The sequence below is a fragment of the Larus michahellis genome, chromosome 8 (assembly GCF_964199755.1).
Source record: "Larus michahellis chromosome 8, bLarMic1.1, whole genome shotgun sequence".
Classification (NCBI taxonomy): domain Eukaryota; kingdom Metazoa; phylum Chordata; class Aves; order Charadriiformes; family Laridae; genus Larus; species Larus michahellis.
In genome coordinates, this window is record NC_133903.1 from 10,300,108 (window position 1) to 10,312,673 (window position 12,566).

The following is a 12,566-nucleotide window of genomic DNA, read 5'->3' on the forward strand; positions in this document are numbered from 1 at the left end:
GGCCCATTCCCTCTGCCAGCTGCAACACTCCCTGGTCCTATATCAGCAAGCCTTGGAGGGATCCCTAGCAGCTGATCACACAACTTTTAACAGTCACAAAGCTACAGCTTTGGAAGGAGACCGATAATGATCTCTCTAACCCAAAGATGATAACAAACTCCATTGCTCCAAGGGAATGAAAAACTGGGCCAAAACTTATCTCTGGGCTAACTGCTGCAGAAGCCATTACATTTGGCTCCTTGTATTTCTGTGAAACAAAGGATGGGAAGCGCAAAATGCAAACAGCCACAATCTCATTGATGGAGATAACTTCTGAAATCATGAGAAAAGTAGTCACAGAGTCACAGCTGTTTCAGATGTACTATACAATCATCTCAGCTGCTGAAAACAGCTTTCATTCTCTCTTCATTTTCTTCATTCTCTCCACATTACACTCAGCTTCTCTTTGTATGATAGTGCAGACAAACGTGCCTGAACCTTCTAAAAGAATCCTGACAATGTGACCTTATCAAACACCTCAAGGATGCTCATGGGTATCTGGTTTTGGCATTAGCACACAATGAGATTTAGAGATAGGAAATGGGAGGTTTGTTTTCAAAATATTTTTTTCCAGTACAGTAAAGACCAAGTTTCTGGGTTTCACCCTAGACGAGTAACATTTTGCAACACAGTGAAAATAAATTTTCCACATCCTACTCTTTCAAATAGAGTTGATTAAAGAGTTGTTAATCTGTTGCACCAAATTTATACATTACATGATTCACACTTGTTTCACACCCTTTAACATGAAAAAAAGCTAACAAATAGTTGTTTGTGAGCTATGTAATCCCACTTTCAAAACCAAAAGAACAGGGAAAACAGGAACTGCCTGACTGCCTCATCTTTTGACACACTGTCCCAGCACAGGTAGGTATAAACGAATCAGACCAATTCCCAATATACTGCTATGTGATTAACACAAGTAGTGTGATTTGGCAGGTCCAATTTGAACAAACTATTTTGATATGCCTTTAAAAGAGAGAAGAACATGAGGGAATTGTGAAAAAATTATTTTGTTTGCAGAAACTGTCTTTTCCTTGGAAAAATATCAGCCAAAACCACTCGCTTAGCTCCCAAGTAAATGCTTTCCCTCTGTTCACTTACACACAACCCAAAATACATCTTTATTGGGGAATTCAAACAGATGTGCTGCAGCTGAGCTGTTTGGAAGAGTACCCATTCTCTCTTTAGAAGATCACTTGCAGCCATACCTGTAAAATTTTCAACAGTTGTACAGGTGATTGGAAGACTAGGTGAAAGGAGGGGAAATTCTATGAAAAATTCATGAAAAGGTCCCCAGAATACGGTCCCCTTTAAACACACAGCAGGGGTTTAAAATGTCAGTATTCAAAATACCACCCAAACCAGAGCCGAGACAGGAAACCAGAGGGCAGTGGAGAGAAACTCTCAAATAAGCTGATTCATCCCAACATTGTGCAGGAAACCACTAAAGCGATGAAGCCGCTCACCAGTTTACTCAACACATCTCAAGTGAATGCAGCACTACTCTCCGCTCCCATAGGTCCCCAAAGAAAAAGGAAGAGAACAAAGCACGCAACTTCTGCAAATTTGGGGATTCTTTACCAACCATGTTGGTTTATATCCTGTTGGTAAAATGTTAAAGCTGCTGATGTTATTTCTCTCACAGTGCTTTTACACAGAGAAGATGACAGACACTTGCAGCTAAGACTGTGGCTGATTCTTGAATTGCTACTTCTTAGTCTGGATATAAACCAGCAACTTCCACTGCTAATCCGAATGCTTTTGACCACTTCACCTAAACAGAAATATACCCCTGGGAACCAAAGTAAATGCTCCAACCTTCATCTGTGATACCCACATTTACTTCCACCTCTCAGAGAGAGTCCCTCCTCTCCCCACCCCAGGATACATGCCTGGTCTCAGCTCCTACATTTAAGCAGCCCCCAGCAGTCTAGGACAGTTTGGGATGTGTGTTGGCAACAAAAGTTGGCTTTGGCCCTCCTCAACTATTTCAAGGTCAGAAGTAAGCAGCTTTCTACAGAAAATAGATTCAGAAGCAGACGTGGCTTTCAGTAACACTAAAAGAAATATAAAAATAAATAAGCACACCCTCAATTTCTACCTTAATTAGTCATTAAACAATGCATTTATGCCCTTCTTAACCCCAGAAATATTAAGGTCCCTTGAAAGCACAGGAACTTTTGGACTCACCTGGCACTCCTGTTGACAGTCTTAGCAAGGAGGTAACAGGCCAGAAGACTGAGTGACACACAGGTCAGCCACACAGACTGGCAGGACAGGACAAGGAAGTGGTATGCTGGGGCTGAAGGCATCACCTCAGACAGTAATTTGCTGCAGCTGGCAGCTGTACCAGCTGCAGCTGATGATCTCCCTTTCACCTCCTTCTCCTCCAAGTGTGAAATTCTCTTGCTCATACTCACATGTGCATTCTCCCCTAGTACGTTCACCAATGCAAACCAATGTTTTTACCCTATTTCAAGTCAGTAATAAAGTAAGTCTTCATTATTACTGTGTATTTCTAGTTCTACATCATGCAGGATTAGGACTTTGAGGTACACCGTGTTTTGATACCACTTTATAATGGCACTGCATACAACAATCTTTGTGTGATCCTTCCTTGACAGTTTCGACTCACAAAGGTTTGGCTCCAAAGTGAGGTCCATAAAAAAGATGTAGTAGGCTTGTTGAAACAAATAACAAAACAGCCAAAACCCTTCCCCAGAGAAAGGCCAGCAGAAGATAAAGGTAGAAATGTTTATGCAGTCACTAAGGGACAGTGGAAATGTGTGTTCTGAATAAACACTCATCTTCAGTATGCAAGTACCATTGCCTCTGCTGTCTCCCAAAGATCAGCAAGAATGGAAATCAATGATGCTGCCTTGTTAAAAACCACAAATCAAAGTACCAGTGACTTTGTAAAATCCCTTCTGTCACTTTGACCTTCTGGTGCCAGGCATCACCACAGATTCATTACCATTCATTGTAATGTCTAAAGAGGAAATCTGCAGCGCAACTGTAGAGTAACACACTAGCAGTGGGGATCATAACAAAAGTTAGGAAGCTGAGAATACAAAAAGAAATGAAAATGCCATGAATGGATGCCTGCACTGTCTTGAGGACTGTATCCTCTCTTTTAACAAATAAAAGTCACTTCTGCTGTTGTCCAACTGTACGCCAGGTCCCTGCCTCACCATCCACACCTATTGTTTCCTGTAAAAAGTCTGGTTCTCTTCTTGCCGAGTCAGTCATGTTGGGAGCTGCCGTTACTGCTGTTACTACAGTTGCATCTCCTCCAGGGCCACCAGTTAAATATCATAAATATGCTGGGCAACAGCAGATGAGCCCTGTCTTTCAGAGAATCTCTTCTAAGAAAGAAGCGGGAGAGGGAGTGGTACTAACCTGAGTTTCGAAGCTGGTGTAGGGACTAGGAGGTTCAATCTACAAAAAGAGCAGACAGAAAGAGCCATTACTCTGGAATAGCAGAAAAGAAGGTATTTTGAGCCATTCTTGGTCCAAAGTAGCGATGTTAGGAACAAATGCACCTGCTCGAACAAGGATGACAGAGACTTTATTTATTTATTTTATTTATTTAATTTTTTTAAGAGATCCCCCTTTTTCAGACACCCTACCATCACAAAGGAATTATAGGATCTCTACAATATTTGGATGAGTGAAGTAAGTTGCCATAACTGGAGGATATCAGAAACAGATTAGCTACAGAATAACTCGAGGCCACAGGCAGGCCCTTTCATCTCTGATTTAGTAATTTTTTTACATTTCTTTCTTAGATTACAATTGGTAATCTTCCTGTTCCTGTAATTTAAAGGCATTAGAATCTTTTCAGAAAGTTGTCCAGGACTTGATGATGATAGGGTTGGCCACATCCTTGGCAAAACTTTTCCTCCCAACAGCTGCAGTTACTCTGTGCTTGCTTTATTTTCCATTAAAATTTCATCCTGATCAATGTCTCTCTCCAGCTCTGCATATTATATGTGCAAGTGCACCATGCATTTTCTTCAGTCTGGCATCTTTCTTGGTGTCAAAATCTGAACTCTTAACTTGGCTTGGCCAGAGGATTCAAAGCTCATTAAAGAGCTTCTAAACACAAAAGCACAGAAATTGTCTATTTAGCCAGTTAATTAAGAGGTTAGAAAGAGATAACATCCCTACAGGAGACTTCATCATTAGAGTTCTGGGATTAGCACTCAAGCAAAATCTTTAAAGGAACATCTTTTAAAGTATAAGGGACATTTAAAACCTCAGTCCTGTTGGTCCAGGTATTACTCTGCAAGGCCTCACTTTCTACAACATCCTGTTTAATTGGAAAGCCTAACAGAGTGGAACCAGGTCAATGATGCTTTCTCTTCAATCCATCACAGCTGTTGAAATTAGACAGCTTTAGTTTAGTCAATTCTTGTCTGTCAGATTACCAGGCTCCTGAGACTAATTCTGAGTTTTGATATGTCCAGATACTCTGGCTTTCCTCCAAGAAACTATGTATTCCTTTTACTTTTAATTAAGCCTATAAAGTAGTTTTGTTTTAATATTCACTGTAAATACACTAATGAAGAAATCAACCCGGGAAAAAAAGTCAAGGAGGAAATTGGCCTTGAAACCCTTGATGCATCTTTCCTCCACTCAGTAAGTCACAGGCCAGGCAGCACACTGTGCCCAGCTGAAAAAGTCCATGGTACCTTTGTCACACTGTTAACTTAAATGTAATCTTTCATCAATGTGTTCTAACACCAGAGTATCATTACTATACACATGTAATAGATATTATCTGACAACTGGCCAAATGATATTAAGACTGGAAGGAGACTGAGAAAAGTCAGTGAAATCCAAATATCATGTCATTAGCTAAGCTAGGGACAAAAAATAATCATCTGAAGGTGAGGGAAGAGAGAGGAGGAATCTTGTCCTTGGATGGCTTAACACTTCTGAAGATAAATGATGTCAGCACTCACAGCTCTTCTCTTACAAATTTAGCCGGGATAAACTCATCCATTTTGCAGCTGGACTCTAAGTGATGCTAGTTTGGTCACAACATTGTCCTACATTGTCCCACTCACATTTCTATCATAGCAGGAAGATCACAATACTGGCAGGTGTGTGTGGCAGACAGAATACAAAATGTGTTTAAATAGAAAAAGCAAAATACTACTGTAACAAAGAATGGCCCAGCTGCACAAAGTCCCCTTTGGGAGATCATCTGGATTTTCTCAGTCACTGCCAATTTGATTGCAGACAAAAGCTTTTTCAGCATGCACTGTTCACTTCCAAATGACATTATTTCTATAACAGGAAGCAGCTACTGTATGTATAAAACATCCTGGAAAGATCAGGGGATTCCTGTGATAGATAAGGTTTCAGACTATTTAAAAGCCAGCCAAATGAAGTGCAATGCTTGCTGAACAGAACAGATTTTCTTTGGAAACTATTAATTTCAAAAGCTTTCTTGATTAAAGAAAACTGTAAATAAGACCCAGGTTTTGAATAAGGAAGCTGAGGAGGGTGGAGGAGGGGGGACATAAACATAGCCAAATTCAGTTTTCAACTGCAAAAAATAGTTTTAAAATTTGAGATCAACGTCAGCAACTTAAGAGAAAGACTTTCACTCTTACTGCAGCACGAGGCATGTCCTTAACATTATACACATATCACTAGTGACAAATAAATATGTCGCAATTAGGTAAATCCCACTGCTCTTCTCCAGCTCCTGCAAGTGGCCTGATGCACAGTTATGTATGGTAATGCACACAGGAATAGCCCATACGTGAGGGATGAGAGTATGCACTTTTTTTTTTAAGTTACAGCCTCTCCGCTTTGTCCAACCTGCCTGCTCTCATTGATTATTAGCAGCTAATGAAAGGTCTGAGCAGAGCATGAAGTTATCACTCATCCATGTATATGCACAGAAAGACTTAGGAACAAACAGCAGAACAACTGGTACCATTCTGAGCAAAGTTGCGCTTGGTCTGTGTATGTTCCACTTTACCTCTACCAGGTTTCAGCAGCCTGCCACAGTAGCACAAGAGTTGTTATAACTGAACTCCAGGGACATTAGCAATCATCCCATCTGAAATTTCAGACTGCCATTTTTCAAGTGCTATGAATCATTAATGTCCAGTGCTTGTGATCAAATGAAATCTTTAGTGCAATTGGAGTGTAAACACAGTATGACATTGCTGTATAAACGGCATGATACATTTATCACATTTAAAGATCGTTCAGGGTAAGACTGTTTACTATTGAAAGGTGACATTGAGTACAGCAACTCTGGTCTGGAGTTTGGTTACCAGATTTTTCGTAAAGGGTTAATGTCTCACTCAGGTAAAGGAAAGAGACAGCTGTTTTCACAGACTTTGCAACTTTCCCTAAACAAAACTAAAAGTTGGGAAGACTCAGAAGAACTGAAGTACAGACAAATTAACTGACTATTCCAAAGTCACATAGGAAATACGAGAGAAATCCCCAAGTCACTGTCTGGGACCTTGACCACAAGACATGTCTCTCTCCCATGCCCGCAAAAAATGTTTTTCTAGCACCGTTTGAAGAGACATCAGGTTTTAATATGGTAACGATCTACGCCTCAATCTAATCACACATATTTTTGGTGCGAGTCCAAGGCTGACTGTGGGGCAGCCCAGTACTCAGACTCAGCAAAGTGCTGTTGGCTTCACGGAACCGATCCTGCAGACATGCTTCCTGCTCCCCGCTCCTTCCATCACTTCTGGAGTGTACATTTTTGGTTCCCATGCAAGTCTGTTAAGCTTTGATGAGCGTAGCAGGCAATTGTAAAGCTTGTTATTATACTTGACGGGCTGATTTTCACTCAGTTTCTAGTCACTTCTCTCCATCCCTGAGGGCAGCACCGATCTGCGTGTGTCCTGGCATGGGGCAGTGGCTCCCCAGCTGCAGTGCCAGTTGCCCTCGCTCCAGAACTGCGGCACTCACACTGCAGCAGTTTTTGCACCCACATTTCATGCAGCCAGGCCCTGAGCCACATGGGGAAACTGAACAAGCTTGAAACGTTCTTTTTTAATTTTATTTATTTGTTCTTTGTCATTTTACAGCTGAATCAGTGCCTTCATCCAGCTCATGACGTAAGGCAAGGAGAGCCGTGCTGGCACAGCAAAGGGGTGGCCAGCAAAGCCAGAAGGGGGAGGACATGAAGGAAGAACCAGCAGCTGGGGACAGGGTAAGGAGGCAAGTAGCAGTAACAAACTCCAGTCCCACCACCAAATACTTCTTCCCATAAAACCACAGTTTCAGATGAAGACACAAAACATTCACCTAAAAGTGACATTTCACACGTCCTCTCCAACAGCTCTGTTGCCTGCAAGGCAGGACCACATAACAGCAGCTCCCTGTGTGGGCAGTGCTGTTTTTACAAATTGCAGTTGAGGGTTACAGCTATCCCAGGGCACTGCAGCTTCGTCTCTTCTGCTGACTCATTTTATGACCCAGAGGTTTGTTAGCCTGCCAGCCTGTGGTTTTTATCCTATGCTCAAATTTGGCTCAAAACCTTTGTATATTCACAGAAAACAAAACAAAACAAAAAATTGGAAGGAACCTCCTGGACTGGCATTTCCCCATGTTTTTGCCCATCTCTTGTCTAGCGAAGGGGAACATAAGTCAGGTAACCTCCCATGCATCGCAAGGACAGTGGTGGCAAGAGCGTCCTGGAGCAGCACTCTGGGCACAAACACCCAGAGTTTCCCCTTCAGGCAGAGGGGGTACAGCACGTCCCTGAAATGAAACACTGGCATCTTATTACAGGAAGTGTTCAGTAACCTTAATTGTAACCCTTTTATCTAAGTCACATTAACGGTCACCTCTACACCACCAGCTAGCTCACGGACACACGCTGACTTGTTTGGTGAAGAGAGACTCCCAGGCAGCACCAGTACTGCCAGCCTGGGCGGGTGCTGCCAGACAGGGGCACAGGCAATCCTAATGTCACCCAGCTCACATCCTCGCACTGCAAGGCAGAAGGGTCACCGCAGCAACATCTCCAACATGCTTAAGCACTTTTTAAGGGGCAAGGCTTGTGCAACAGGATGTCATTTTGATAGCAAGAAAACAGAACCCAAAAATGGTCGTGTAGGTTTAGCATACTGCCCGCCATCACAAGCTGCACCACCGTCTGTGAGCACTGACTTGAGGGGAAGGGTAAGAAGGGTGTGCATTACCAGGGTGATCTGCACGGCACTAGCCTAATGATTTTTATTTTTTTTTTTGTCTTAGCATCACTTCATAGGCTCCATAAGAGTGTTTGCATAGAGGAAAAGATGGGAAGGACTCACTAGTATGAATGTATCCAGAGCCTCAGTGTAACTGCTCTGCAAAGGATCCTTTCAAGAAAATACACCAATTCCATAAAATCTCAGCATGTCATCACAGGCCACGTAAATCATAATTTTATTATTTCTGCCAGACATCTTAACACACATCCAGGAGGCTCTAGTACACAGGTGTAAGTGCTATTATTTGACTTCTTTTTCCTCCTCCAAAAGGCAGCTAGGAGAAAGGGCAAAGACTATAAAGAATGTTTCCTACTACGCATTAAGAACAATTATCCAATGAAAGACTGGATCTTGAAATGCCAAGAACGGAAATTAGCATATTTGCACCATTTTTCCCCCTACTAAGATTGTTTGAATGAATAGTGGTTCTCAGGAAGAAATTACTGTGTTATCAATATACCATTCTTTCCACCACTTACTACAGCTGCAATGGTGTGGAAACAAACATTTAGTGAAGACAGGATTTCAGCCAGTGCAGCAGGGTCCAGGCAAGCTGTTGCAGAAGCCGAGCCCCAAGTGTGTGCAACTTCCCGTTACGCAAACTAATGGTGTAGAAAAGGGGCATCCAACCTATCTGCTCCACAAGCCGCATACCCAAATTTTCTTACAACAAAGAGCCGCAGACACTTGTCATGTCCTTTGAAGAGATAGAAGGGAGCAGAGAGGAGACAGAGCACACAAGCAATGACAACAGCTTCCAAGGAGCACAAATACTGGAGGATGTAGTTAATGAAGCAACCCCCAGGGACAAACAGCAGGGCCAGGCTGAGTCCCACTTGCTGGCTCCCAGGGACTCGTGTCACCCAATAACCCAGTGACAGCACAGCCCCACTGCTGGTCGTGCAGTGTCGGGGCAGGATGCTTCTCAACTACCTGACAGCCACCATGTCTGGCCAGGTCTCAGTCACCAGGGCTCAGGTCTCAGCCCTGCTCTCAGTCCTGTGCATGGCACTGAAGCCCAAGGAGAGGGGAGAACTCCTGCAGCGAAGCCCTCTAGGGGCTAGTGCCAGTGACAAGATAGGGCTGTAACGGAGGTGGAGCAACTCCAGCCAAACGTGCCGGGCGGTCCTGCAGCTCCTTTGAGCTCTCAGGATACTGGAATGTGCAGAGGCTGCTCCAAACCACCGAGTTGCAATTAGTGTGCTCACTGCTAATAGCTTCACTGGTACACAGCTTAACGGACCTGTTCTTCAGTAGCAACATCAGTCCACGTGGCCTCTGCTAGCCCTTAATTTTGATAAATGAAGTGTTTGTGTGGCCAAATTGGCGAACCAATCCTGACTAAAAATCAAACCATTGGGGGAAAACATATTTAAGCAAGATCATTTCCTCATCTAATTTGCTGAGAAACTGCAAAGAGTGGGAGGGCAGCTTAAGCCAGGACATCCACTAAAATTTAAGACACAGAATTTCATGATCAGCTCCATAGAAGTACTATCTTGGTCAACACCCTTAAGTACACAATAATTCTTACTCCACATGCTCTGAGGTATTCTCACTGTTCTAAATCAGAGGACACCTAGGAGAGAGTCCCAGGTAGAAAAATATTAGGAAGAAAAAAAGAACTAGAATATAAATACATTGAAACCACCTGTAATCCTCTCCAAGAAGAGGATATTGATCAAGTAAGTCTGGAGAAAGGCAGAAAGAAATGAACCATAGAAAGACACCCACTAAATGGGGAAAGCAGCATATGGAACAAAAACATGGGGAAGATGAACTCTGCAGAGATATCATTTACAATACAAAAATTCAAGACAAAATAGCAACATCTGAGATTGAGACCCTGAATTCTTATAGCTGTCCTCCCCACTCCATTTTCAAGTACATTGGGGGTTCTGTTTGGATTATGGAGGGGTTAAGATAACCCAAGTTACAGAAAATAAAAATAGCACACTTGGTGAGTACCCTTATCAACACATACTTGAGCATGGCAAAGACTTACCATTCTCTGCCACAGGAGCTCTTCCGGGACAGCTCCTCCATGTGAAAGAAAGGGCATTAGAAAGCATTTGGATATTAAACTTGTGATAACAGTATTAGAAATGTGAAGAGGCCTGAGCTGCCAGGTCATTTCTACTCAGCCAAAGGGCAGCTGTAGGAAAGGGCAGTACTTTCATGTTTTCTTAACTTGAAACAAGTCAGCAGGACTTGGGACATAACACAGACATCAGTTCACAGCTACTTGGTCCTTGACTAGCTTGATATAGTTTGGTGAAGATTACCCCGTCTGTGCTGAGGTATGTATCATCTGGTAGAACATAACATTCTGTTTGAAGAACTGATGTGCCCGATACCTCTGCACACCAACTCTTGATAATTCACCACCAGAAACAACTGCAGTCTCTTTAATAGTCAATGGCTTTCGTAAAATCTCCTTTGATCCTCGACTAGTAAAGTAAATCAGTGTAGCTCCTTCAAAGTCAAAAAGCTGAGGATCTTCCCTCACTGAGCACAGCATATGTGTCTTCTGTCAAATGAACAATCACATGCTTATCCAGCAGTTGAAGGGCAGTTCAGTTAAATTCAAGACCTGCTGGTTCCCTGCTTTTCCACAAAGACAAAACTGGTTTTTTTTGTCTGCAGGAGCTTTACAGAAGACTAGAGTCATTTACAGAACCTGAACTGCAGCGAGACCTACTACTCCTTAGCCTGCAATAATAGTCAGTGCTCAGAAATAGCCCAGAACTCTCAAATGCCTCCATAAAAATCATTACCCAAAATAAATCCATACCATCTTACCAAACACGTAAGCCACAGACTGAATCTGCTGTGTATTAAATCCTGAAATTCCCATTACAAATGAAGTGGGTACTATCCCTGTCTTTGGTGTCTTTTACCACCTGAAAAATACCTGCTGCTACCAGCTCAGCACAGCCCCCTGAACTCAGTCAGGGCCAGCTGTAGCAGTACGCAGATACCAGTGGGAAGCTTTCCCAGCTGTCTATAAAATATGTCTGGCCACAGAGAAGCTGCTGCCCAGGTACTGCTTTGACATTTTGAATATGTTAGCTACCCAGGCCAGACATGCTGTCTTACATGTACGAGCTGAAAGACAGTTAGTGTTTTCACTTATTAACTCTGGGCAGGCTTATCTTTCAGCCTTGACACTTTAATACAGTATAACTGCTCTGACACCACCTTTTCAAATCTGTGCTTAAGAATGATACATCTGACCGATTCAGAGTAAGGGTCAACTGTCCTGCTTTCTTGAATAATTTATTAAGAGCCGGCAGGAGCAGTGGCTTTGCTGTATTGTTCAGTTGTCCTAACAAACTGGACAGTTTGTTTCAGGCAGCAAACACATTTCAGCATAAAATGCAAATGTGTTAAACGACGAGGAATGCTAATCTAACAGGTCGATATAACTGGGTTGTTTAGAGATGGCAAAGCGTACCAGATGATACTGAAAAAGATGTTTCTCACCCCATGCCCCATCTCGTCAGTAGAAGCCCCACAGCTCCTCACTGCTGTGAAATGCAGTTTCATGCCCACTTCTCCAGCAGATGCTGTCATGGAAGCCTCTGAAAGGGCACCCCAGGAGGTACAGCCTGGGTATGATTTTGAGCATAATTATATTCAGGCACATGGATGGGGTTGTTTGTAGTTCTAGTGATGGAAAGGCAAAAGAAAAAAAGAAAAAGATACATGTCCTCATGCAACATTTTCACAACTTTAATAGAGTTAGAGGAGTCTATATTTATAGAGCAACCAAGTGTTATAAAAAGCTACACAAAAAAAGCACATGGAGGGAGACACTAGTTCAGTTCAATGTATAAGCATAGCATTTAAAGGAAAAAGAACAGTCCTGGCTGACAACCACTACAGTCATTGTCTCTTACGAGAACAATCCCATACCACTCTGCTTGAATATCATCTGAAACAGGACACGGTGCAGAAAATCAGCAGGAAGGCCGTGACCGAATTCAAAGAACAGGCTCATTTAAAGTTTCCAGACAAATAAGTTACCAAAAGAAAATTAAAGCCTGCACTAAGCAACATGTTCAAAACTTAAATGAACAGCTGAAAAGGACAGACTTCAGGCACGACAAGCTTCAAAGCTGAGTCAGGCACTCCTACGGTGAGAACAGAAGTCAGCCAGTCAGCAGAAGAGGTGCATGTTTCACTTGTAGTTATCACAGGTAATTGAGCTGGAAATCCGTATCAAAGCACTTGGAAAAGAAAGAGATAGGGTGGTAGGCCATCTTAAGCAGC

General features: G+C 42.7%; 1 protein-coding gene across 3 annotated transcripts in view; it reads right to left on the reverse strand.

Annotated features, from left to right (window-relative positions):
* XYLT1 (xylosyltransferase 1) overlaps window positions 1-12,566 on the reverse strand; it is a 206,463-nt gene that overhangs the window by 153,262 nt on the left and 40,635 nt on the right. The window contains exon 2 of one of the 3 annotated variants that reach the window (XM_074597975.1): window positions 3,442-3,480. The exons of 1 other annotated variant lie outside the window; for it this stretch is intronic. In XM_074597975.1, the coding sequence (XP_074454076.1) occupies window positions 3,442-3,480 (39 nt within the window). Of the gene's footprint in view, window positions 1-2,232; window positions 2,311-3,441; window positions 3,481-12,566 lie in introns of those variants that run through there. One more of the 3 variants, XM_074597977.1, reaches the window with a different exon arrangement.